Source organism: Carcharhinus amblyrhynchos, chromosome 9 (assembly GCF_965287045.1).
Source record: "Carcharhinus amblyrhynchos chromosome 9, sCarAmb.v2.hapA, whole genome shotgun sequence".
NCBI classification, from domain to species: Eukaryota; Metazoa; Chordata; class Chondrichthyes; order Carcharhiniformes; family Carcharhinidae; genus Carcharhinus; species Carcharhinus amblyrhynchos.
In genome coordinates, this window is record NC_137332.1 from 83,618,446 (window position 1) to 83,645,937 (window position 27,492).

A 27,492-nucleotide genomic window follows, 5' to 3' on the forward strand; every position below is an offset into this window, starting at 1 on the left:
AAGAACAATAGGTACAAAACTAGCAAGGATAGTGCAGTAGCCACGAGACATTGAAGCCATTTTAATGATTTATTTTGATAGGAACACAGCCTCCACTTAGCAAGCAATGAGAGGGAAACAGGAAGTCCAGTCCCAGTGACCGGGGACTCAGTGGCTATGTTTTGACGTGTCACCTGATTCGACAACAAGGCTGGCTGAACGGTTTTGCTCCTGGAACAAACAGTTCAATAAACACAAGGTGCCTTCCCTTTACATTGTGTCTCGAGAGTGTTCCTTGATCCGAGGCTGAGGTAGCTTGACTGTCAATGTGTCCAGAAACTCCAGTGTCTCAGTGGCAGCTCCTTGTGGAGGTAGCCTACCGAGCTCTGGTCAACCCTGCAATGCAAATTGGCCAGCAGTTCCAATTTGCTGAAATTTCTTGGTGGTTTTGTCAAGGAGAAACATTCCTAGATTCCCGGTGATAGCTTTAGTTGAGAGTCTGAATAAGCAGCTGTGAATTCTGAGGAAGTCTGTTTGATCCTCACACTGACTATTCTGCTGTGTGAAAGAGCAGCCTTGTGACCTGAACCCACACTCAAATCTAGACCTTAAGGAAGCCTGAATCTGAAAGCTTTAGTCTGATCACAGACATTAGTCTCTGTCTTTAATTTGAAGTACACATTTGCCCTTTTGGAAGGCAGGGGTCAGAATCCAGAAGATTTGCTTTGTTTTTACAGAGGCATCGAGTGCCTTTCAGTGACTTTAATGAAGCATTTTCCGAATCCAGCTCCGTACTGTATGGTAGATGCTGCACTATTTAGCTAGGAAAATTTCTACAGACTGGGAGCAGTGGACACTGGCTAGGCCACATGGGGAGCAGTGGCCACTGACTAGGCCGCAGGGGGAGCAGTGGGCATTGGGTAGGCCGCAGGGGGAGCAGTGGGCATTGGGTAGGCTGCAGGGGAAGCAGTGAGCACTGGCAAGGCTGCAGGGGGCACTGGCAAGGCTGCAGTGGGAGCAGTGGGCACTGGCAACGGCACAGTGGGAACACTGGGCACTGGCTAGGCCGCAGTGGGAGCAATGGGTATTGGCTAAACTGCAGTGGAGCAATGGGCACTGGCTAGGTCACAGTGGGAGCAGTGGGCACTGTCTGAACTTGGAGAGTGTACAATGGCTGGGCTTCAGTGACGTCACTGGACATTGGCTAGACCACATATACCATAGTGTCATAGAGCAATACAGCATGGAAACAGGTCCTTTGAAAAACCCAGAGACATGTGGTTGTGATCCAGCGACACAGATGCAGCAACGACAAGTACACCCTTTCAACAGGCACCAAGATACCAGATCCCGCACCAACAAACCCACGATTTATATATACTGTGCAATGACTGAGCACAGCTGGCATTAGTTATTGCAGCAGACACACCAGGCGGGTGGGGTTTTATAGTTTATATACTGCTCCCACTGAGACCCAGTGAGTGCCCATTGCTCCCGCCAGTGCCCACTGCGGCCCGCCAGTACCCACAGCTCCCCGAGGCCCAACCAGTTTGTGTTCAATTCATCACTCTCAGATTGTTCAGTTCCTGAGGTAACCTGAGGCAAGTGACACATTTGCAGGAGTGAGAGCTCCTGAAACATGTGTACGTGTATAAAGGTATATGTGTGTTTATATCTGTGTATGAGTGTGAACTGGACCGAGCAGATTCTGTCAGATGAGTGAATTTTTCGATTGTTCTTTCATGGGGTGTGGATATCACTGGCTGGGCCAACATTTGTTACCCATCCTTAATTGTTCCTGAGAGGGCATTTAATAGTCGAGTCACGTTGCTGTGGGTCTGGAGTCACATGTAGGCCAGACCAGGTAAGGATGGCCGATTTCCTTCCCTAAAGAACATTAGTGAACCAGATGGGTTTTTACAATAATCCACAATGGTCACCGTTACTGAAAAGAGCTTTTAATTCCGGATGACAATGGTCACCGTTACTGAAAAGAGCTTTTAATTCCGGATAAAGCACTTTACTCTTTGTAGAACTGTTTAAAGCATTTATTTATTGTATTTACTGCTTTAAGAATTCTGAGGGTGTGGTGAAAAGGCATTTGTGGACCAGCCTGCTTAATTATCAAGGGGCCACACGGTGAAGCCTTCCATTGTTTGCTGGAGCTGAGAGAGAGAGAGAGACAGAGCTAAGATTTTACCTGTTCAAAACCTGTTTAAAATAAGTTTAAAGCACTTTACTCTTTGTAGAACTGTTTAAAGCATTTATTTATTGTATTTACTGCTTTAAGAATTCTGAGGGTGTGGTGAAAAGGCATTTGTGGACCAGCCTGCTTTAAATCAGCGCCAGGTTTAAAAGGAGGCCTGGTGTAGACAGCGGGCAGCGTCTGAGCGGGCAGCGGAGTGAGGGGGAAGCAGAGTGAGTTAATAGGGCTTAATATCAAAAAGGGCTGGAGGGAAAAAAGGCCAGGTGAGTTTGTTTGAAAAAAAACAAGGAAAAAAATTTTTTCAAAACTACTACAGCAAGAAACAAGGAAAAAAAATTTTTTTTCCCATAAAAAATTACAGTGAATAATGGAGGGGCATGTGATGTGTGGTTTGTGTATGATGTGGGAACTGGCAGACCCCAGGGTCCTTCCCAGTGACCATGTCTGCAGTAAGTGCAGGTTGCTGGAGGAGCTCCAGCTCAAGGTGGATGAGCTGGCCTCTGAGCTACAGACACTGAGGCTCATCAAGGGGAGAGAGGGTGCCCCTAGACTGGCTAAATCTAAGGGTCAGGGACAAAAGGGGGCTGCTGGGAGGAGGAGGAAGGGGGGTGAGGAGCGGAGGCCTCAGCCTCTTAATCTGCATAACAGGTTTGAGGTTCTTGCTTCCAGTCTGGAAGAGGACGAGGCAGGTGAGGTTGGTGAGCAAACTGCACACGGTACAGTGATGCAGCAGGACATAGGCAAAGAGAAGGGGAAAAGGAACGTAGTAGTGATTGGAGATAGTGGGGTGAAGAGTATTGACACTGTCCTTTGTCACAATGACAAAGTGCACAGAAGGGTGTGTTGTCTGCCTGGTGCTCGGGTACAGGATGTCACAGCTGGGCTGCAGAGGAACCTGGAGTGGGAGGGTGAGAACCCGGTCGTTGTAGTACATGTGGGTGCCGGCGACGTAGGCAAAGTGCGGACTGAGGATCTGCGGAGGGAGTATGAGAAGCTGGGAATGGAATTAAAAAGTAGAACCGACAAGGTGGTCGTCTCTGGGCTACTGCCTGAACTGAGTGCAGATGGGCATAGGGTTGACAGGATAAAGGAAGTGAATGGGTGGCTCAGGGATTGGTGTGGGAGGAATGGGTTCGAATTTATGGGGCATTGGCACCAGTATTGGGGTAGGTGGGACTTGTTCGGGCGGGATGGGGTTGGTCTTAATCGTGCTGGGACCAGAGTGTTGGCGAATCGAGTAAAGAGGACTGTAGACAGGGCTTTAAACTAATTAGGGGGGGGGAGGGTGCGAGGGTAGGTGACGCTACGAGGTCTAAAGTTAAGGATAGGGTACAGGTAAGGGAAGAGGCCGAAGATGTCCCAATTGGTGGCGTTACGGCAAATAGGGTCCAGGTGAAGGCTGGGATGAAAGCGCTTTATCTGAATGCACGAAGCATTCGGAATAAAGTGGATGAGCTGGTGGCGCAGATCGACACAAATGGATACGATCTGGTGGCCATTACAGAGACGTGGCTGCAAGGTGACAGGGACTGGGAGATGAATGTACAGGGCTATCAAGTGTTTAGGAAGGATAGGCAGGAGGAAAGAGGGGGTGGCGTAGCTCTGCTGATTAAGGATAGTATCAAGGTGGTAGCAAGGGATGATATCGGAGCCAAAGAGCAGAACGTGGAATCGTTGTGGGTGGAGATTAGGAACAGCAAAGGGAGGAAGACGCTGGTGGGTGTCGTCTATAGGCCCCCGAATAATGATCTGGAGGTGGGGCGGGCTGTTAACACGCAAATAAGTGCGGCGTGCAGGAATTGGACGGCAGTAGTTATGGGAGATTTCAATCTGCATATTGATTGGTCGACCCATGTTGGACGAGGTGGGCTCGAGGAGGAGTTCTTGGAATGCTGCCGGGATAATTTCCTTGAACAGTGTGTGTTGGAGCCGACGAGGGAGCAAGCTATCTTGGATCTGGTGCTATGTAATGAGGCGGGTAGAATTAGGGACCTTGCGGTGAAGGATCCTCTTGGAGAGAGTGATCATTGTATGGTGGAGTTTCTGGTGCAGATGGAGGAGGAGAAAGTGGGTTCCCGGACGCGCGTCCTTTGTTTGAATAGAGGGGAGTATGGTAGGATGAGAGAAGAATTGGCGAATGTGGACTGGGGGAATGTGTTGGAAGGTAGGTCTGCTGAGGAGCAGTGGAGGATCTTTAAGGAGATCTTTCTTGGTGCTCAGCAGAAATTTATTCCGATGGTTAAAAAGGACAGTAGGAAGAGAGGTAATAAGCCGTGGATAACGAAGGAGGTGAAGGAAAGTGTTAAATTAAAAGCGGAGGAATTTAGAGTAGCTAAGAGCAGTGGGCGAGAAGAGGATTGGGAAAGGTTTAAATGTCAACAAAGATTGACAAAGAAGTTGATAAAGGAGGGTAGGAGAAGCTATGAGGCTGGGCTAGCACTTAATATAAAAAAGGATAGCAAGAGTTTTTATAAATATATAAAAAGGAAGAGGCTGGCTAGGGTGAACGTTGGTCCTTTAGAGGATGAGAAAGGGGAGCTAGTGGTAGGGGATGGGGATATGGCGAAGGTCTTGAATAACTTTTTTGTTTCTGTCTTCACGGAGGAGGACGTGAATAATTTGCCGGGTGTTAGCGATGGAAAGGTGGTAGGAATGGAGGGTCTTAATGACATTACTGTTACTAGAGAGGTGGTGCTCGACAGACTGGAGGGGCTGATTGTGGACAAGTCCCCAGGACCGGATGGAATGCATCCGAGGGTTCTGAAAGAAATGGCGGAGGTGATAGTGGATGCCTTGGTGGTTATTTTCCAGACGTCGCTGGATTCTGGGGAAGTGCCGGAAGATTGGAAAACGGCTAATGTTACGCCGTTGTTTAAGAAGGGTGCCAGGCAAAAGGCGGGGAATTATAGGCCGGTTAGTTTAACGTCTGTGGTAGGTAAAATGTTAGAATCCATCATTAAGCAGGAAATTGCGAGGCATCTTGAAGGGAATTGCTTGATAGGGCGGACGCAACACGGTTTCATTAAAGGGAAGTCGTGTCTGACAAATTTACTGGAGTTCTATGAGGATGTGTCTAGGGCAGTGGATAGAGGAGAGCCGGTGGATGTGGTCTTTCTGGATTTTCAGAAGGCGTTTGACAAGGTACCTCACAAGAGGTTATTGCAAAAGGTCAGGGGACATGGAGTTGGGGGTAGGGTGTTAGCGTGGATAGAGGATTGGTTGTCAAATAGGAGGCAGAGAGTGGGGGTCAATGGGTGCAATTCGGATTGGCGGATGGTGACTAGTGGGGTGCCCCAGGGGTCGGTGCTGGGGCCTCAGCTATTTACCATTTATATAGATGATCTGGAGGAGGGAACCGAGTGCAGGGTGTCGAAATTTGCTGATGACACCAAGATTGGGGGAACGGCAAATTGTGCGGAGGGTGTGGAGAGTCTGCAGAAGGATCTAGATAGGCTGGGTGAATGGGCCAGGAAATGGCAAATGGAATTTAATGTTGGCAAGTGTGAGGTGGTCCACTTTGGTAGGAAGAATGGTAGGAAGGACTATTACTTACGTGGCGAAAAACTGCAGCAGGCGACGGTGCAGAGGGACCTCGGGGTCCTTGTGCATGAGTCGCAAAAACCCAGCTTGCAGGTGCAGCAGGTGGTCAGGAAGGCGAATGGGATGCTGGCCTTCATAGCGAGGGGGATTGAATATAAAAGTAGGGAGGTCTTGCTGCAGCTGTATAGGGCATTGGTGAGGCCGCAGCTGGAGTACTGTGTGCAGTTTTGGGCGCCGCACCTGCGCAAGGATATTTTGGCCCTGGAGGGAGTGCAGAGGAGGTTTACTAGGCTGATACCGGAGTTGAGGGGATTGAGCTATGAGGAGAGGCTGAATAAACTAGGCTTGTACTCGTTAGAGTTTAGAAGAATGAGGGGAGATCTCATTGAGACGTATAAGATGATGAATGGGATGGATAGGATAGAGGTGGAGAGACTCTTCCCGCTCAAAAAAGACAGTAGAACTAGGGGGCACAGCCTCAAGATAAAGGGGAGGCGGTTTAGAACGGAGTTGAGGAGGAACTTCTTCACTCAAAGGGTGGTGAATCTCTGGAATTCTCTGCCCGTTGAAGTGGTGGAGGCTGCCTCGCTAAATATTTTTAAGAAGCGGGTTGATGGGTTTTTGATAAGAGAAGGGATTAAGGGTTATGGGGAGAGGGCGGGAAAGTGGAACTGAGCCACGACAGATCAGCCATGATCTTATTGAATGGCGGGGCAGGCTCGAAGGGCTAGATGGCCTACTCCTGCTCCTATTTCTTATGTTCTTATGTTTCTTATGAATGAACTAAATTCCAGCAGGTTTTGCTACAGGGGTAAGGCAGGTAAGGATAAGTCTCTGCTCCATCTTCTCTGTCTGGGACTTGGAGTTGTTAAGCCTGGATCTGCAGGTTGCTAATTCTCTGCCGCAGCACCACATACAGGATCAAGAACAGGAATCAGGAATGTTAATCATTATAAGTTTCAGAATAACATTTGGCTTCATTCGGACACACTAAACTGGATAACTGAGCAAACAGCCTAGGCCTCGTAATTGTTATGTAAAAACCTGATCCAAATTTGTAAGTTGTTTCAGAGATCAGGAGAGCTGTGAGGGGAGAGGGTGGCAAGGCTTTATGGACAGTTAAATGTGGACAAGCTGGGCTAACATGTTCTCTAGCGTCTGTGAGATCCTCAGGCTGTTAACAGACTCATTCAGAGGGATATCATTGGCATCCCATTGCCACCCGGAGTCCCTGCTCCCCATCGTTGCCCAGAGTCCCTGCTCCTGGTCCTAGCCTGAAATCCTTGCTTCCTGTCCAGAGTCCCGGCTCCCAATTCGGAGTCCTCTCTTCTGCTCCCAATCCCAATCCGGAGTCCCGGTCCCCGTTGCTTTGCTCCAATGGGCTGTGGGAAATGGGAGAATTTCTTTGAGATTTTCCATGTCAAAGATGGTCACGGAGTGAGGCACAGATCAGCTGTGGTCTGACTGAATGGAGAGGAATAGGCCCAAGGAATTGTCTGACCAACCCAGGCCCTGAGTTCAGTGTTTAATAGAAATGGGTCATTAACCTAATGTCTTCTTGTTTTCTCTCTCTGACCCTGACCCACACCACAGATATCAATGCCTGGTCCTTTGAGGAATTGGCACTGAAGTTTCCAAAACTGGCGATCATGGAGATGAGCAAGTATTTCATGCAATACTACAAGAAACTTATCCTTTTGGGTATGTATGGGGCAGTCACTATTTTCATCAACTAATTGACCAGTATCTCTGCTGGCTGACAATTCTTCTGTTCCTGTGATCCCTCCTCTTCTTTTTACTCAGCCATTTCCCTTTTTCAGCAATCAACACTTCTGATCATAGTTTCTGTTAACTCCCCTGTATCAGTCAATATTTATAGCTTAATTGCAGCAAACAGTCTACAGAGTCTATTTAAACAGTGGCTGCAGCAAACAGAGTCTGGTTAAATAGAGTCTGTACGAACCACAGCAAACATGATTGAAACTACAGGAAAGATTCCTGATAAAAGCAGGATGAGATTTCCAGCAAAATATTGTAAGTGAAGGATAGTTACAGAAGACAAACGGTACCTGTGAAAGCATTCCTCCTCATGTATGATTGTCCCTCTGGATGAGCGATGGGGTAATCACCTAATCGTTTCCATTCTAGCCAGGGCCTGCGCTGTCCTTATCTGCAGAATCCAGGGCACCTACTTGATCTTGAGCTGCTTTCATGACATTTCTACCTGGGTTAAAATTGGGCGCAGACACTTTGGACAAAGTCTTGGATGGTTAGAATTCTTTTGGGGTTCGAGATTTCGTTGTAAGAATGTTGGGCTTCTAATAGGTGTGATTTGTCATTTCAACAAGGGATACTGCCAAACACCAAAAACCTTGTTTGGTGCAGTGAGGTCAACTGAAAAGCTTATCAAGCATGGTGTGTGCTAGGCTGTTCCGCAGTCTCCCCACACTTTGTCTGCTGCCCCACAGAACTGGTTCTTCCTGAACCTCTGTTGCTACACATACCTCTTCTTTAAGTTGCTGCTGCAGACCTTTATAAGCTGTTGCCTTTCCACTTTACAGCCCAGACCGTAGGGCTGATAATTGCCCTTATCCCAATGCGTCCTTTGTGAATCTCGTGTTCAGTAGGAACCAGGTCTAATTCAGTGAGCAGTTGATGAACCTGGAGCAGGAGGGAGCTGGCTGGGGCGTTGCCCCTTGATGGATGTATCAGGTCAGCACATGTTCCACTTCCAACCTGCACCCATTCAAACATTTCCCAGGAACAGGAAGCCACACCAATGTGAGCAGGGGGCAGGGCTGGGGACAATGTGTGGGGAGAAAAAAGGCTGCTTGGCTATTTCCCAAGCAGCTAATCGGGTGATGAAGAACGTACTATCCTCTGTGGAGGCAGGACACCCTGAAGAAAGAGGCGTAGGGCGACTAATGGCCCTACTAAGGAATGTGGGTGGTGGGATCTACACAGGGATGGACATGCAGGCTGACCAACAGTGAGCATGAGCGGGCATCAGACAGTGAGATGCTGACAGATGGACCTTCTGTATCCTAACAGCCCATCTGGACTTGGGCTCACACTCGGTTTACTGGAGGGGGCTGTGCTGCTATAAGATCTTGGTCTGTATCAGGAGGGGTGTGGGGGAGGGTGCAGATTGGGCGCTAAATCCCCACAAAGGGATAGTATTCTGCCTGAATTGTCCAACTCAAGGCAATCCCCCTGTTGAAAACCTGGGGAAGCCACTCCTGTTTCTCATTGGAATGACAGGAGGCCATTCTGCCCCATGAGCCTCTTCTATCATTCAGTGAGGCCATGTCTGATCAGTATTCGAACCACATCTCTCCAATTTGATTGCACAAATCTTTCCTTCAAATCATTACAGGGTTTGATAGGTTGAAGCTGGGATGATACTTCCCCTGGCGAGAATCTTGAACTGTGGCCACAGCCTGAAAGTACAAAGAACAAAGAAAATTGCAGCAGAGGAACAGACCCTTCGGCCCACCAAGCCTGCACGGACTATGCTGCTCAACTTAACTAAAACCTCCTACCCTTCTGGGGACAATAACCCTCTATTCCCATCCTATTTATGTATTTGTCAAGATGCCCCTTAAAAGTCACGACCGTATCTGCTTTCTCTACCTCCCCACCAATGATTTCCAGGCATCCACCATCCTCTGTATAAAAAATCTGCCTCGTACATCTCCTTTAAACCTTGCCCCTTGCACCTTAAACCTGTGTCCCCTAGTAATTGACTCTTCCACCCTGGGAAAAAGCTTCTGACTATCCACTCTGTCCATGCCTCTCATAATCTTGTAGACTTCTATCAGGTCACCCCTCAAGCTCCGTCATCCCAGTGAGAACAAACCAAGTTTCTCCAACCTCTCCTCATAGTTAATGTCCTCCATACCAGGCAACATCCTGGTAAATCTTATCTGTATCCTCTCCAAAGCCTCCACATCTTTTTGGTACTATGGTGACCAATATTGCATACTATATTCCAAGTGTGGCCTAACTAAAGTTCTATAAAGCTGCAGTATGACTTGCCAATTTTTAAACTCAATACTCCGGCCAATGAAGGCAAGCATGCCGTATGCCTTCTTGACTACCTTCTCCACCTGCATTGTCACTTTCAGTGACCTGTGTACCTGTACATCCAGATCCCTTTGCCTATCAAGGGTACTGCCATTTATTGTATATTTCCTATCTATATTAGACTTTCCAAAATGCGTTACCTCACATTTGTCTCGATTAAACTCCATCTGCCATCTCTCCGCCCAAGTCTCCAACTGATCTACATCCTGCTGTATCCTCTGACAGTCCTTATCTCTGTCCGCAAATCCACCAACCTTTGTGTCGTCCGCAAATTTACTAATCAAACCAGTTACATTTTCCTCCAAATCATTTATATATATATATATATATATATATTACAAACAGCAAAGGTCCCAACACTGATCCCTGAGGAGTGCCACTTGTCACAGCCCTCCATGCAGAAACGTACCCTTCCACTGCTACCCTCTGTCTTCTTTGACCGAGCCAGTTTTGAATCCACCTTGCCAGCTCACCTCTGATTCCATGTGACTTCACGTTCTGCACCAGTCTGCCATGAGGGACCTTGTCAAAGGCCTTAATGAAGTCCATGTAGACAACATCCACTGCCCTACTCTCATCAATCATCTTCGTCACTTCCTCAAAAAAACTCAATCATGTTTGTGAGACATGAGCCCCCCTTCACAAAGCCATGTCGCATCTCACTAATACATCTACTTATTTCCAAGTGGGAATAAATCCTGTCTTGAAGAATCCTCTCCAATAATTTCCCTATCTTTGATGTAAGGCTCACCAGCCTGTAATTACTTGGATTATTCTTGCTACCCCTCTTAAACAAAGGAACAACACTGGCTATTCTCCAATCCTCTGGGACCTCCTCTATAAGAAGTCTCACAACATCAAGTTAAAGTCCAACAGGTTTATTTGGTAGCAAACGCCACTAGCTTTTGTGGCTTTGCCCCCCGCTTCGTCGGGTGAGTGGGGAGTTCTGATCACAAACAGGGCATATAAAGGCACACACTCAGTTTACAGAATACTGATTAGAATGTGAGTCTTTATAGCTAATCAAGTCTTAAAGGTGCAGACAATGTGAGTGGAGATAGCATTAAGCACAGGTTAAAGAGATGTGTATTGGCTCCAGACAGGTCAGTAAGTGAGATGTTATCTGGAGACTCCTGTCTGGAGACAATACACACCTCTTTAACCTGCGCTTAATGCTGTCTCCACTTACATTGTCTGCACCTTTAAGACTTGATTAGCTGTAAAGACTCGCATTCTAATCAGTATTCTGTAAATTGAGTGTGTGCCTTTATATGCCCTGTTTGTGATCAGAACTCCCCATTTACCTGATGAAGGGGCAAGGCCCTGAAAGCTAGTGGTGTTTGCTACCAAATAAACCTGTTGGACTTTAACCTGGTGTTGTGAGACTTCTTACTGTGTTTACCCCAGTCCAATGCCGGTATCTCCACATCGTAGCCAGTGAGGATATAAAGATTCCTCTTAAGGCCTCAGCAATTTCCTCCCTTGCCTCTCTCAGTTTTCTGGGGTATATCCTGTCAGGCCTTGGGGACTTGTCTACCTTAATGTTTCTCAAGAACCCCAATACCTCCTCCTTTTTGATCTCAACATGCCTCAAACTATCTACACACTGCCTCATCCATGCCCCTAGCACTAAGTGAGTCCCAGTCAATATAGAGGAAGTTAAAATCTCCCAACACAGCAACCCTGCTACTTTTACACCTTGCCAAAATCTGCCTACGTATCTGTTCCTCTATATCCTGCTGACAGTTGGGTGGCCTATAATAAACCCCCAACATTGTGACTACATCCTTCCTATTCCTGAACTCTACCCATATTACCTCGCTGTATGAGCCTTGTGAGGTGTCCTCCCGGAGTACAGCTGTGATATTCTCCTTAACCTCCCCCACCCCTTTTACACCCCCCTCTATCCCACCTGAAACATCTGCATCCTGGAATGTTAAGCTGCCAATCCTGTCCTTCCCTTAACCAAGTCTCTGTTAAGGCAACAACATCATAGTTCCTAGTACTAATCCAAGCTCTTAAGTTCATCTGCCTTACCTGTTATGCTTCTTGCATCGAAATAAATGCACTTCAGTCCTTTTTGATTAGCAACCCCACCCTGCCTGCTGTTTCTGAGTCTTACTGGCCTCTCTCTCTGTTTTCCCTTCAGCTATTCCACCTTTGCTTTGGTTCCCACCTACCTGCCAAACTAGTTTAAATCCTCTCGTGTGACACTAGCAAATCTCCCTGCCAGAATATTTATGCTCTTCCTGTTTGGATGTAACCCATCCTTCTTGTACAGGTCCCATCTGCCCCGGAAGAGACACCAATGGTCCAGATATCTGAAACCCTCCCTCCCACACCAGCTGTTTAGCCATGTGTTGAGCTGCACTATCTTCCTATTCCTAGCCTCACCAGCACATGGCACAGAGAGTAATCCTGAGATTACAACCCTAGAGGTCCTGCTTTTTAACTTTCTACTTAACTCCCTAAACTGCTGCTGCAGGACTTCATCACTCTCCCTGCCTGTGTTGTTAGTACCAATATGTATCACAACCTCTGACTGTTCACCCTCTCCTTTCAGAAAGCTTCCTGTCTGTTCGAAGACATCCTGGACCCTGGCACCAAGGAGGCAACATACCATCCTGGAGTCTCTTTGACGTCCACAGAAGCACCGATCTGCACCCTTAACTATCGAGTCCCTCTATTAGCTGTTGCTCTAGTCCTCTTTGTCCCTCCCTGCTTAACAACAGAGCCAGCCGTGGTGCTGCTGCTGCTGTTATTATCCCCTGATAGGCCATTTCCCCCAGGAGTATCCAAAATGGTATACTTGTTAGAGATGGGATGACCACAGGGAATTCCTGCACTGACTGACTTCCCTTCTAGGGGTCACCCATCCATCTGCCTGCACCTTGGGTGGCTCCTGTCTATGATGCTTTCCCCCATCTTCATACTCCTAAGTGCATCCAACTGCTGCTCCAACCAATCCATGCGGTCCATTGGATGCACTTCCTGCAGATGTAGTCGTCTGAAAACATCACAGATCTCCCAGATCTCACATGTGCCCCACTGACTGACATTTTGAGCACCAATTAAATTATTTGAGAAAATTTATAATACTCTTACCTTCACTTTTACCTTCTCACAGTGGTGTTTTTTTTGGGTCAGAGGGGGTGGGAGGGAAACACTGATGTAGTGTTTTAGGCTTACCGCTCCTTAACACCAGATCTTCCACTTCCCACCTGGTAGATATTGCTGGTCTGACTTCTCCCAGAATGCACCAGTGAAGTCCCTCAGCCATTTGGACGGGGTTGGACATTGAGGTCTGAGATGAGGAGGAATTTGTTCACTCAGAGTGCTGTGAACCTTTGGAATTCTCAGCCATAGAGCGTTGTGGGCGCTCGGTAGTTGAGTAAATTCAAGCCTGGGATATTTGGATTTGAAGGCGATATAGGGATATGGGTACAGTATTGGAGAGTGGAATTGAGGAGGATTGTACTGATTGGGGTAGGAGGCTCAAGGGGCTGAATGGACTACTCCTGTTCCTATTTCTTGTGTTCCATCAAGGATTTATCATTCTCTGTCACCTTTATTCTCAGGCCTGCTGGACAAGGAGGCGATACAAGACAGACTGTGGGCAAAACTGAACATGAAATACATCAAAGTTGGGGACCACATCTTGACCAGACCTAAAGGGATTCCAAAGTAAGTCTGCTTTGGTGCAGGACTGGATTCTGGGCTCTACTCTCTGAGTTCAACTCACATTGGGTCAGGTAGGGTGTTGTCCTGAATCTGAGCTGTACCAATGGGGTGGTCAACACCTACTATTTGCTCAGAAGGGAGGCAATGGTATTATCTCTAGACTATTAATCCAGAAACTTAGCTAATGTTCTGGGGACCCAGGTTCAAATTTCACCATCTATTGTGGTGGTGAACAGATGGTGAAATTTGAATCAGTAAAAAAATCTGGAATTAAGAATGTACTGATGACCATGAAACCATTGTCGATTGTCAAAAGAATTCATCTGGTTCATTAGTGTCCTTTAGGGAAGGAAATCTGCAGTCCTTACCTGGTCTGGCCTCCATGTGACTCCATACCCACAGCAATGTGGTATTTGGGTTTGGGTGGTTTATGTATTGAATAACGGATACCTGGGAGTGAGTTATAGACTGGAATCTAATCGAGGAGTGTGGGTGTTTTATAAAGCACCCTCTGAAATGGCGGAGCGAGATGCTCTGTTGTATCGTCAGTTCCAGAAGCAACTCCCCATCACTTTCACAAGAGCAACTAGGGATGGGCAATAAATGTTGGCCCATGCCCCATGAATGAACTACACAAAATACTGACTAAACCCATCATCAGAGCAGGACAGTTTGCTCATCTTGCCTTCAGATACAGCCTGTTCTTGGTTTGATGTCCCAGAACAGTCTGTAAGACTGGCCACTTCCCAGTGAACAGTGACTGTAAATTGGCAACTTTGTTTTTTAGTGGCAACAGACTGGCTCACACAAGCAATGAATTGATCCACTTTGTGAATTGACCCAAATATTTACAAAACTCATATGCACCTGCTTGCTTGGCCCAGGCACTGGCTGAACCTATTGAAGGCAGCACAGGTTTGGCGAGATTTGGGATGTGGGCCAGGGTTGGAACAACCTTTGACTCTTGACCTACCGTGTGCCTTGGCAGGAGCCTGATGGATGTGCTGACGAATCCTTCGGGAATCCACTTCTTCCAGAGGTTCCTGGAAGCTTATGGGGCAGATGCTCCCCTGCGATTCTGGCAGAGTGTAGAGGATCTACACAAACTGCAGAGCGAGAAAGAGAGGGATCACACCATCAAATGGATAATCAACAATTTCTTCAATCCAAACATCAGTGCAGGTGGGTGCAATAGTCACCAAGGTAACCAACCATATCTGCATTAAGGCCATCTAAACTTTGCCAGCAGGCTATAGATCATTGCTCCAGAGAGTGAGTTACAGACTGGAATCTAATCGAGGAGTGTGGGTGATTTATATATAGAATAACAGATACCCAGAAATTTTCCCAAGGATGGCGCCGGAGTGAGGCGACTTCTTGCAAGCTGTGCCTAGCATACCTTCTAATTCTATCTTTTACTCTCGTTCTATGATTCTAAAACTTCATTCCAAATGTTTTAAACTCTCTAATTCAATTTCTTACAGATTTGGGAGTGAGTTACAGGCTGGAATCTAATCGTGGGGTGTTGGGTGGTTTTTGTATAGAAAAACACCTACCCAGGAGTGAGTTACAAACTGGAATCTAATCGAAGGGTTTGGGTAGTTTATATATTGAATAATGGGCTCTCGGGAGTGAGATATAGACTGGAATCTAATCAAGGAATTTGGGTGGTTTATATACGGAAAAACAGATACCCAGGGGTGAGTTACAAACTGGAATCTAATCAAGGGGTATGGGTGGTTTATATGTTGAACAACAGGCTGTCAGGAGTGAGTTATGGGTTGGAATCTAATCGAAGAGTTTGGGTAGTTTATATTTGTAGAATAACACATACCTGCAGTGAGTTACAAATTGGAACTTAACAGAGGGGTTTGGGTGGTTTATATATAGAATAACAGATTCTATATATAAACCTCTAACAGATACCCAGTGTGAGTTACAAACTGGAATCTCATTGAGGGATTTGGGGTTTTATATATTATATAAGAACATAAGAACATAAGAAATAGGAGCAGGAGTAGGCCATCTAGCCCTTCGAGCCTGCCCCGCCATTCAATAAGATCATGGTTGATCTGTTGTGGCTCAGTTCCACATTCCCGCCCTCTCCCCATAACCCTTAATCCCCTCGCTTATCAAAAACCCCTCGACCCGTGTCTTAAAAATATTTAGCGAGGTAGCCTCCACCACTTCAACGGGCAGAGAATTCCAGAGATTCACCACCCTTTGAGTGAAGAAGTTCCTCCTCAACTCTGTTCTAAACCGTCCCCCCTTTATCTTGAGGCTGTGCCCCCTAGTCCTACTGTCCTTTCTGAGCGGGAAGAGTCTCTCCACCTCTATCCTATCCATCCCATTCATCATCTTATATGTCTCAATGAGATCTCCCCTCATTCTTCTAAACTCCAACGAGTACAAGTCTAGTTTATTCAGCCTCTCCTCATAGCTCAACCTCCTCAACTCCGGTATCAGCCTAGTAAACCTCCTCTGCACTCCCTCCAAGGCCAAAATACCCTTGCGTAAGTGTGGTGACCAAAACTGCACACAGTACTCCAGCTGCGGCCTCACCAGTGCCCTGTACAGCTGCAGCAAGACCTCCCTACTTTTATATTCAATCCCCCTCGCTATGAAGGCCAGCATCCCATTCGCCTTCCTGACCACCTGCTGCACCTGCAGGCTGGGTTTTTGCAACTCAGGCACAAGGACCCCGAGGTCCCTCTGCACCGTCACCTGCTGCAGTTTTTCACCACGTAATTAATAGTCCTTCCTACCATTATTCCTTCCAAAGTGGACCACCTCGCACTTGCCAACATTAAATTCCATTTGCCAGTTCCTGGCCCATTCTCCCAGCCTATCTAGATCCTCCTGCAGACTCTCCACACCCTCCGCGCAATTTGCCGTTCCACCAATCTTGGTGTCATCAGCAAATTTTGACACCATACACTCGGTTCCTTCCTCCAGATCATCTATATAAATGGTAAAAAGCTGAGGCCTCAGCACCGACCCCTGGGGCACTCCACTAGTCACCATCCGCCAATCCGAATAGCACCCATTGACCCCCACTCTCTGTCTCCTATTTGACAACCAATCCTCTATCCATGCTAACACCCTACCCCCAACTCCATGCCCCCTTACCTTCTGCAATAACCTCTTGTGAGGTACGTTGCCAAACGCCTTCTGAAAATCCAGAAAGACCACATCTACCGGCTCTCCTCCATCCACCGCCCTAGACACATCCTCACAGAACTCCAATAAATTTGTCAGACTATATACAATATATAAATATAAACATACATATAAAGAAAGAGTGTTTTACTGGGCAGTGGCTTCAGCGAAAGGGACTCTAAATGAGGTCTATTTTTGTTCCTCTTTCTCTGCTGTCCTTTGGCTGGGTGGCATGACAGCCACATTTGGTTGGCCTGACTTTGCAAAGATTAAATACTTTAATCTGTGCAGATGGGCACGTGTGTGTGTGTGTGTGTGTGTGTGGTCCATTTGGAAGTTATGCCGCTGAGATGAAGTACATGTCCAGCTGGTGATAATCCACCCACATTGATGCCCGGAGAGCTTTGGGTGGTTGGCCATTGCTGGGTGCTGAGTGACTGAGGGATAAGATATTCCTCCTTTGATGTCTGGATGAACCAGGCTCCTGCGGAAAGGGATGAATGGAGGGGACAATGCTTGGTGCAGAGATTAATTAATTTGTTTTTTCCTAATGCCTTCTTTCTCCCCACATTGATAGAGGAATTATTCGATTGTGATGCACCGAGTATTAGACAGATTGTTGAAGATGTTAAGAATAACATTCCAGTATCTATGCACCTGCTCTTAATCGCTCAGTCAGAAGTTCAAGTCTGCATGGAACAGAACTGGTCAGTATTACAGTTAGTTCTTTGGTATTACTTGCAAATTGCTGACAGCATTTAGAGGTCAGGGCAAGCTGTGGCAGTTACAATGTAGAAGTAGACGACTTAATCCAACTAATTGAAAATCTGGTGGGAGTTGGACAACTTCTGGTGCCTTCAGATGCTGAGCTGCAAGAATGGAATCCATTCCTAAACCTCTCTTTAGGACCTCGTTCCAATCTACCTGTTCAAACAAAGTAGCCCTCGTAGGATTGACTGAATCACAGAATTGCTACAGTGCAGTGTCAGGAAACCAAAGGCTGATTTCAGGGATTTATATTTGCAGGGATAGACATTAGAAATAAGTTATAGCTTTAGTTAGATTTAATTTAATGTTTCTGTCTTTGGAAGAGAGTTGTGGTTAGAATTCATGCTGATCAAAGTGTTGTGTAGGGGTTAGTTTCAATTCCAAAGAACAAAGAACAAAAACAGCCCGAGAAACAGGCCCTTCGGCCCAACGAGCCCGTGCCGCCATTTTAACCTTTCCAGTCCCCCCTCCACCCATGACCCTTATCTATGCTTATGGTATTCCACATTGAGGGAAAACTAATTTAGGGACAATTTATTACCACCGATCAGCCTAAGAGCACATCTTTGGGGCGTGGGAGGAAACCGGAGCACCCGGAGAAAACCCACGCAAGCACGGGGAGAATGCGCAAACTCCCACAGACACTGGCCCAAATCCATGTGTCTGCACAGCAAACAGTGATAGTCACTGAGCTGTTGTGTTGCCCAGCATCTGGTCCAGTTTAAGCACACACTAATGACATGAAGCACTAGGCTATTCTCGAGCTGAGATACTATTGTGGTAGAGAGAGCTTCAGCATGAAAGATAAATATTGTTGCTTGGCAACTAGAGAGTGATTCCCTGTGTAGTGGAAGGCAGCTTCCTTTTGTTCTTTAGTTTCAACTGAAAGCAGTTGCAGGCATTTGGATACAGAGCATGAAGTAGTAAACAACTCTCTCGCAGCTAGGAGAAGCTGAAGAGGAGCCAGCTCTTTTAGAGAGTGTAAGAAAAACCCAACAATGGTTCAGGCAGCCAGTGCTGAAATAGACCAGGATTCTGTTCAGGGACACCAGCCAAAGCTGAGGTAGATTGGTGAGGATACTAGAGAATGGTTTTCTACAAGTAATCCTAAAGTTTGAAATGTTTCATTATCATCTATAAATAAATTATAAAGTATTGACTGGAAATCAGAATCAGAATTGGTCTAACAGTGAAAACCTGACAAGATTATTCTGAAATCCTGGCATGGATTTCTGTGAAAAGTGGAGTGGAAACTCTGGCCAAGTGGGTCTTTTCGATGACCTAACCTGGATTGTTGCGAGAGAAGAAGATTTTAAAGCATATTTTGGGAGTGGATTTTGGGAACTCTCTTCTAATAATCATCTGGGGACATTCTGAGGAGAGATCCACAAACACTGTGTATGCTAATATGATGTGGGTATGCCGGCGTTGGACTGGCGTAAACACAGTGAAAAGTCTGACAACACCAGGTTTTAGTCCAACCTATTTATTTGATAATATACTCACAAGCTTTCGGGTTAGTCCCTTCGTCAGGTGAATGGAGAGTTCTGGCCTCAGACAGAGCATATAAACTGTCTCTAAACTGTCTGTGCTTTATATGCTCTGTCTGAGGCCAGAACTCTCCATTCACCTGACGAAGGGACTAACCCGAAAGCTTGTGAGTATATTATCAAGTAAATAGGTTGGACTAAAACCTGGTGTTGTCAGACTTTTCACTATGCTAATATGACCATTGTAGCTTCAAATGGACTTTGCCATCTGTGTTAACCTTAAAACATAAGAACATAAGAACATAAGAAATAGGAGCAGGAGTAGGCCATCTGGCCCTTCGAGCCTGCCCCGCCATTCAATAAGATCATGGCTGATCTGTCGTGGCTCAGTTCCACTTTCCCGCCCTCTCCCCATAACCCTTAATCCCCTCTCTTATCAAAAACCCATCAACCCGCTTCTTAAAAATATTTAGCGAGGCAGCCTCCACCACTTCAACGGGCAGAGAATTCCAGAGATTCACCACCCTTTGAGTGAAGAAGTTCCTCCTCAACTCCGTTCTGAACTGCCCCCCCTTTATCTTGAGGCTGTGCCCCCTAGTCCTACTGTCTTTTTTGAGCGGGAAGAGTCTTTCCACCTCTATCCTATCCATCCCATTCATCATCTTATACGTCTCAATGAGATCTCCCCTCATTCTTCTAAACTCTAACGAGTACAAGCCTAGTTTATTCAGCCTCTCCTCATAGCTCAACCCCCTCAACTCCGGTATCAGCCTAGTAAACCTCCTCTGCACTCCCTCCAAGGCCAAAATATCCTTGCGCAGGTGCGGCGCCCAAAACTGCACACAGTACTCCAGCTGCGGCCTCACCAATGCCCTATACAGCTGCAGCAAGACCTCCCTACTTTTATATTCAATCCCCCTCGCTATGAAGGCCAGCATCCCATTCGCCTTCCTGACCACCTGCTGCACCTGCAGGCTGGGTTTTTGCGACTCATGCACAAGGACCCCGAGGTCCCTCTGCACCGTCGCCTGCTGCAGTTTTTCGCCACGTAAGTAATAGTCCTTCCTACCATTCTTCCTACCAAAGTGGACCACCTCACACTTGCCAACATTAAATTCCATTTGCCATTTCCTGGCCCATTCGCCCAGCCTATCTAGATCCTTCTGCAGACTCTCCACACCCTCCGCACAATTTGCCTTTCCCCCAATCTTGGTGTCATCAGCAAATTTCGACACCCTACACTCGGTTCCCTCCTCCAGATCATCTATATAAATGGTAAATAGCTGAGGCCCCAGCACCGACCCCTGGGGCACCCCACTAGTCACCAACCGCCAATCCGAATAGCACCCATTGACCCCCACTCTCTGCCTCCTATTTGACAACCAATCCTCTATCCACGCTAACACCCTACCCCCAACTCCATGTCCTCTGACCTTCTGCAGTAACCTCTTGTGAGGTACCTTATCAAACGCCTTCTGAAAATCCAGAAAGACCACATCCACCGGCTCTCCTCTATCCACCGCCCTAGACACATCCTCATAGAACTCCAGTAAATTTGTCAGACACGACTTCCCTTTAATGAAACCGTGTTGCGTCTGCTCTATCAAGCAATTCCCTTCAAGATGCCTCGCAATTTCCTCCTTAATGACGGATTCTAACATTTTACCTACCACAGACGTTAAACTAACCGGCCTGTAATTCCCCGCCTTTTGCCTGGCACCCTTCTTAAACAACGGCGTAACATTAGCCGTTTTCCAATCCTCCGGCACTTCCCCGGAATCCAGCGACGTCTGGAAAATAACCACCAAGGCATCCACTATCACCTCCGCCATTTCTTTCAGAACCCTCGGATGCATTCCATCCGGTCCTGGGGACTTGTCCACAATCAGCCCCTCCAGTCTGTCGCGCACCACCTCTCTAGTAACAGTAATGTCATTAAGACCCTCCAGTCCTACCACCTTTCCATCACTAACACCCGGCAAATTATTCACGTCCTCCTCCGTGAAGACAGAAACAAAAAAGTTATTCAAGACCTTAGCCATATCCCCATCCCCTACCACTAGGTCCCCTTTCTCATCCGCTAAGGGACCAACGTTCACCCTAGCCAGCCTCTTCCTTTTTATATATTTATAAAAACTCTTGCTATCCTTTTTTATATTAAGTGCTAGCCCAGCTTCATAGCTTCTTCTACCCTCCTTTATCAACTTTTTTGTCAATCTTTGTTGACATTTAAACCTTTCCCAATCCTCTTCTCGCCCACTGCTCTTAGCTACTCTAAATTCCTCCGCTTTTAATTTAACACTTTCCTTCACCTCCTTCGTTATCCACGGCTTATTACCTCTCTTCCTACTGTCCTTTTTGACCATCGGAATAAATTTCTGCTGAGCACCAAGAAAGATCTCCTTAAAGATCCTCCACTGCTCCTCAGCAGACCTACCTTCCAACGCACTCCCCCAGTCCACATTCGCCAATTCTTCTCTCATCCTACCATACTCCCCTCTATTCAAACAAAGGACGCGTGTCCGGGAACCCACTTTCTCCTCCTCCATCTGCAACAGAAACTCCACCATACAATGATCACTCTCTCCAAGAGGATCCTTCACCTCAAGGTCCCTAATTCTACCCGCCTCATTACATAGCACCAGATCCAAGATAGCTCGCTCCCTCGTCGGCTCCAACACACACTGTTCCAGGAAACTATCCCGGCAGCATTCCAAGAACTCCTCCTCGAGCCCACCTCGTCCAACATGGGTCGACCAATCAATATGCAGATTGAAATCCCCCATAACTACTGCCGTCCCATTCCTGCACGCCGCACTTATTTGCGCGTTAACAGCCCGCCCCACCTCCAGATCATTATTCGGGGGCCTATAGACGACACCCACCAGCGTCTTCCTCCCTTTGCTGTTCCTAATCTCCACCCACAACGATTCCACTTTCTGCTCTTTGGCTCCGATATCATCCCTTGCTACCACCTTGATGCTGTCCTTAATCAGCAGAGCTACGCCACCCCCTCTTTCCTCCTGCCTATCCTTCCTAAACACTTGATAGCCCTGTACATTCATCTCCCAGTCCCTGTCACCTTGCAGCCACGTCTCTGTAATGGCCACCAGATCGTATCCATTTGTGTCGATCTGCGCCACCAGCTCATCCACTTTATTCCGAATGCTTCGTGCATTCAGATAAAGCGCTTTCATCCCAGCCTTCTTCTGGACCCTATTTGCCGTAACGCCACCACTTGGGACATCCTCAGCCTCTTCCCTTACCTGTACCCTATCCTTAACTGTAGACCTCCTAACATCACCTACCCTCGCACCCTCCCCCCCCCTAATTAGTTTAAAGCCCTGTCTACAGTTCTCTTTACTCGATTCGCCAGCACTCTGGTCCCAGCACGATTCAGACCAACCCCATCCTGCCCGAACAAGTCCCACCTACCCCAATACTGGTGCCAATGCCCCATAAATTCGATCCCATTCCTCCCACACCAATCTCTGAGCCACCCATTCACTTCCTTTATCCTGTCAACCCTACGCCCGTCTGCACTCGGTTCAGGCAGTAGCCCAGAGAAGACCACCTTGTCGGTTCTACTTTTTAATTCCATTCCCAGCTTCTCATACTCCCTCCCCAGATCCTCAGTCCGCACTTTGCCTACGTCGCTGGCACCCACATGTACCACCACAACTGGGTTCTCACCCTCCCACTCCAGATTCCTCTGCAGCCCAGCTGCGACATCCTGTACCCGAGCACCAGGCCAATGTGTATTAGTCAAGATAGTGGAGGAATAAAGAAGTATTGTAATATCATCCAATCTCATGTTGAATAAATGTCGTTTTTTGTTATTAAAACCAATTATTGGCCGTGTGGCTCTGTTCCTCCAGGTTTGATTAAAAAATAGTTACAGTCTTTTGAGTTCAGGTTCCATTCTGGGATCTTCCCGTCCAGTTTTGATTTGATTTATTGTTGTCAGATGTATTAACATTGAAAAATATTGTTTCTTGTGCCCTATACAGACAAAACATACCATTCATAGAGAAGGAAATGAGAGAATGAGAAGGTAGTGCTACAGTCATAGCTAGGGTGTAGAGAAAGGTCAACTTAATGCAAGGTGTAACAACAACTGGGACCGAAACCAAAGTGGGGGCTTGTCCTGGATTTCAAAACACGGAGAAAGGGTTATTTGATGCTGCTTTGAAAATTTGAAACGTGGAAACTAAGTTACTGGATGTTGAATAAAGTTTGAAGTTTTTAGTTTATTTAATGGAGTGATAAGTAGGCTTACATTGTCATTGCAATTAAGTTATTGTGAAAATCCCCTAGTCGCCATTCTCTGGCACCTGTTCATGTATACTGATGGAGAATTTAGCATAACCAATGCACCAAACCAGTATGTCTTTTGGACTATGGGAGGAAATCAGAGCACCCAGAGGAAACCCATACAGACACGAAGAGACTCCACACAGTCACCCAAACCGGAAATCGAACCTGGTTTCCTGGCGCTGTGAGGCAGCAGTGCTAACTGCTGTGCCACCGTGATGCCTGTCACAGTAAAACTTGATTTGAGATTTATTAGCAAATGGTGGGATCTGTGAATTCTTAAAGAGTAAGGAGGGTATTGCGGTATTGGGAAAAAGGAATTTGGGTTACTTTGAGATGTATTTTATAGGTTAGAATGTTGGAGGTTGCTAAAACTTTCCAAGAGGTAGAACTCTGATGGGTTTAAAGAAAGTAACCAAGAGTCAATTAATTGAATTGGAAGATAAATAGGAATTAGGATTAGCTGCGCGGATAAGGAAAGCTGAGATTGTTGAAAGTCTAGTGAATTGCAGGGGTTGCCTGATAGACCCAGCTCTTCAAAAAGTGAGGAAATGGAATTAGCTATGTTGCAGGGTTTAATGTCAGCCTTTTAATTAATCACAGCTTTACCCTTTACCCATCACACACTTCTCTTAAACAGCTGTTTTACACAGTCGATAAGGCTTGGACCCTGAAAGGTCACAGACCATAGTCTATAACTAGCCAGAGTGCAGAATTCAGAAATACACAAGCAATTATAGTTTCAAATTCAATTACAGGTAATTAGCATATTCCCATTACTTTTTAGCAATTATCTCTATCCACTCAGAGTTATTGATTAAGATTACATCATTCAGATATCAAAACAAATCACAATCACCTCATGTTTGCTTAATTACAATAGCATGAATTAAAATACAAATAGAAATGAAAGAATTAGAAATGCAAGAAAAAGGGAGGTCATGGAACCTTTACAGATTAAAGGGGAGAAGGTGCTGGTTGTCTTGAGGCAAATCAGAGTGGATAAATCCCCAGGACCGGACAGGGTATTCCCTCGGACCTTGAAGGAGACCAGTGTTGAAATTGTAGGGGCCTTGGCAGATATATTTAAAATGTTGGTATCCATGGGGGATGTGCCGGATGATTGGAAGATAGCTCATGTTGTTCCGTTGTTTAAAAAAGGCTCAAAAAGTAATCTGGGAAATTATAGGCCGGTAAGCTTGACGTCAGTAGTAGGTAAATTATTGGAAGGAGTACTAAGAGATAGGATCTACAAATATTTGGATAGACAGGGACTTATTAGGGAGCGTTAACATGGCTTTGTGCGTGGTAGGTCATGTTTAACTAATCTAGTAGAGTTTTTCAAGGTGATTAACAGGAAAGTGGATGAAGGGAAGGCAGCAGATGTTGTCTACATGGACTTCAGTAAGGCCTTTGACATGGTGCCGCATGGGAGGTTAATTAGGAAGGTTCAGTCGCTAGGTATACATGGGGAGGTAGTAAATTCGATTAGACACTGGCTCAATGGCAGAAGCCAGTGAGTGATAGTGGAGGATTGCTTCTCTGAGTGGAGGCCTGTGACTGGTGGCGTGCCACAGGGATCAGAGCTAGGTTCAATGTTGTTTATTATCTATATCAATGATCTGGATGATAATATGGTAAATTGGATCAGCAAATTTGCTGATGATACAAAAACTGAAGGTGTAGTGGACAGTGAGGAAGGTTTTCAAAGCTTGCAGAGGGATTTTGACCAGCTAGGAAAATGGGCTGAAAAATGGCAGCTGGAGTTTAATGCAGACAAGTGTGAGGTATTGCACTTTGGAAGGACAAACCAAGGTAGAACATACAAGGTAAATGGTAGGACACTGAAGAGTGCAGTAGAACAGAGGGACCTGGGAATACAGATACATAATTCCCTAAAAGTGGCGTCATAGGTAGGTAGGGTCGTAAAGAGTGCTTTTGGTACATTGGCCTTTATAAATCAAAGTATTGAGTGTAAGAGTTGGAATGTTATGGTGAGGTTGTATAAGATAAGGGGGGGCGGTTTAGAATGGAGTTGAGGAGGAACTTCTTCACTCAAAGGGTGGTGAATCTCTGGAATTCTCTGCCCGTTGAAGTGGTGGAGACTGCCTCGCTAAATATATTTAAGATGCGGGTTGATAGGTTTTTGATAGGCAAGGGGATTAAGGGTTATGGGGAGAGGGCGGGAATGTGGAACTGAGACACGACAGATCAGCCATGATCTTGTTGAGTGGTGGGGCAGGCTCGAGGGGCTAGATGGCCTACTCCTGCTCCTATTTCTTATGTTCTTATGTTCTTAAGAGATTGGTGAGCCATATTTAGAGTGTTGTATGCAGTTTTGGTCACCTAGTTACAGGAAGGATATTAATAAGGTTGAAAGAGTGCAGAGAAGGTTTATAAGGATGTTATCGGGACTTGAGAAACTGAGTTAGGACTTTATTCCCTGCAGCGTAGAAGGATGAGGGGAGATTTAATAAAGGTGGATAATTTTATGATGGGTGTAGATAGAGTGAATGCAAGCAGGCTTTTTCCACTGCGGCTAGGGGAGAAAAAACTAGAGGACATGGATTAAGGGTGAAGGAAAAGTTTAAAGGGAATATTCGGAGGTGCTTCTTCACACAGAGAGTGGTGGGAGTGTGGAATGAGCTGCCAGATGAAGTGGTAAACGTGGGCTCACTTTTAACATTTAAGAACAACTTGGACAGGTACATGGATGAGAGGGGTGTGGAGGGATATCGTCCAGGTGCAGGTCAGTGGGCAGGAAAATGGTTCAGCACAGCCAAGAAGGGCCAAAAGGCCTGCTGTAATGTTCTATTGTTCCATAAATAACAAACAATTGAAGGAAAACTTGATTAACACAGAAAATTAACTTTCACATGTGAAAGAGGAGTTTGTGAGTGAAGAAAAGGGAACTGATGAGAACATCAGGGAAAGGGAAGTATTTGACTGTAGACTTGGACTTTCTAAAGGATAAACTTGGAAAAGCAAACTAGACAGTGGATGATCTTCAATTAAAACTCAGCGAACTTCAAGCTTCAGAAGTATTTATGAAGTATCGCGGAAAATGCCTTGAACGAGAAAAGGAGGTTCCAGGAAATCAAAACAATTGGTTCAATGTGGAATTAAAAAGCAAAAGTAATAAATTTTTACAACTTCATTGTGAGAAGGACAATGAGATTTTTGATCTTGGAAGCAGAACGGGGGCAATTAAGAGGATGGATGATATGGAGCATCGCAATTTGAAAGTTGTTCCTCTGAATAAAAACTTGTTGAAAAGAGATCGAGTTGAGCAAAGAACTGATCCAAGTAAAATGACTGAGGTATCAAAGTCAGTAATGGACAAGAATAAAACAACTGGAGTAGCTGAAAATTAGAATGTACCAAATTATCAACCAGAAGGGGTGATCTTTCAAGTGATCTCAGAGCCAATGACCTGAGACTCTGGTCTAATAATACTTGTCAGCGATACCATACCAACCGACTCAAGAACAGCTTCTTCCCTGCTGCTATCAGACTTTTGAATGGACCTACCTTATATTGAGTTGATCTTTCTCTACACCCTAGCTATGTAACACTACATTCTGCACCTTTGCCTTTCTTACTCCCCTATGAACTCTATGAATGGTACGCTTTGTTTGTACAGCGTGTAAGAAACAATACTTTTCACTGTACATCAATACATGTGACAATAATAAACCCGGTCAAATTGAAAGCAGATGCGAAAGTTGGAAGACAAGCAAATGAACAGTTTGTCAAAACTCATTCAAACTCTACTGAGAACTGGACTGGAGTTGTTCAGAACTTGTACAGAAGTGGTAAAGGATTAGGACAAATTTTGAATCTTCAGAGAGAGGAAGTAATTGCCATGGCTCAAACAGAGCTGAAAAGTTTGAAATGTAAGTGGGAGAAACCAGAAAAAACCGCAAATTGTTCAAAGAACAAACAAAGCAAGAGCTGGATCTATTCTGAATAAACACAAGCATCTTAACTGCACTCTTGAAACAGCTACAAGAGATTTTGACAAGAGAAGAAATGAAATGTTAACACACAAAACCATTTTGAATCAAAATGCAAGTTTACCAGATCTAAATTTGGAAAGCGGGCTTGAGAATGGAACTGTGCCTATGAGTGATGGAAAGAAAAATTATACTGTAAACTTAAATGGAACATTCTTTCTGAATTGAAAACTGGAAATCAGAAGAAAAGGAAACATAAGACTTCAAATGCTGCCATGACACACGGGGTCAAATGTGGGCTTGTTTGCACAGA

General features: G+C 45.9%; 1 protein-coding gene across 1 annotated transcript in view; it reads left to right on the forward strand.

The window, feature by feature from the left end:
• The window catches only part of rgsl1 (regulator of G protein signaling like 1), a 93,074-nt gene that overhangs the window by 52,722 nt on the left and 12,860 nt on the right, over window positions 1-27,492 (forward strand). The window contains exons 11-14 of the mRNA XM_080196779.1: window positions 7,319-7,426; window positions 13,390-13,495; window positions 14,481-14,674; window positions 17,229-17,358. Coding sequence (XP_080052905.1) covers window positions 7,319-7,426; window positions 13,390-13,495; window positions 14,481-14,674; window positions 17,229-17,358 — 538 coding nt within the window. The remainder of the gene's footprint in view (window positions 1-7,318; window positions 7,427-13,389; window positions 13,496-14,480; window positions 14,675-17,228; window positions 17,359-27,492) is intronic.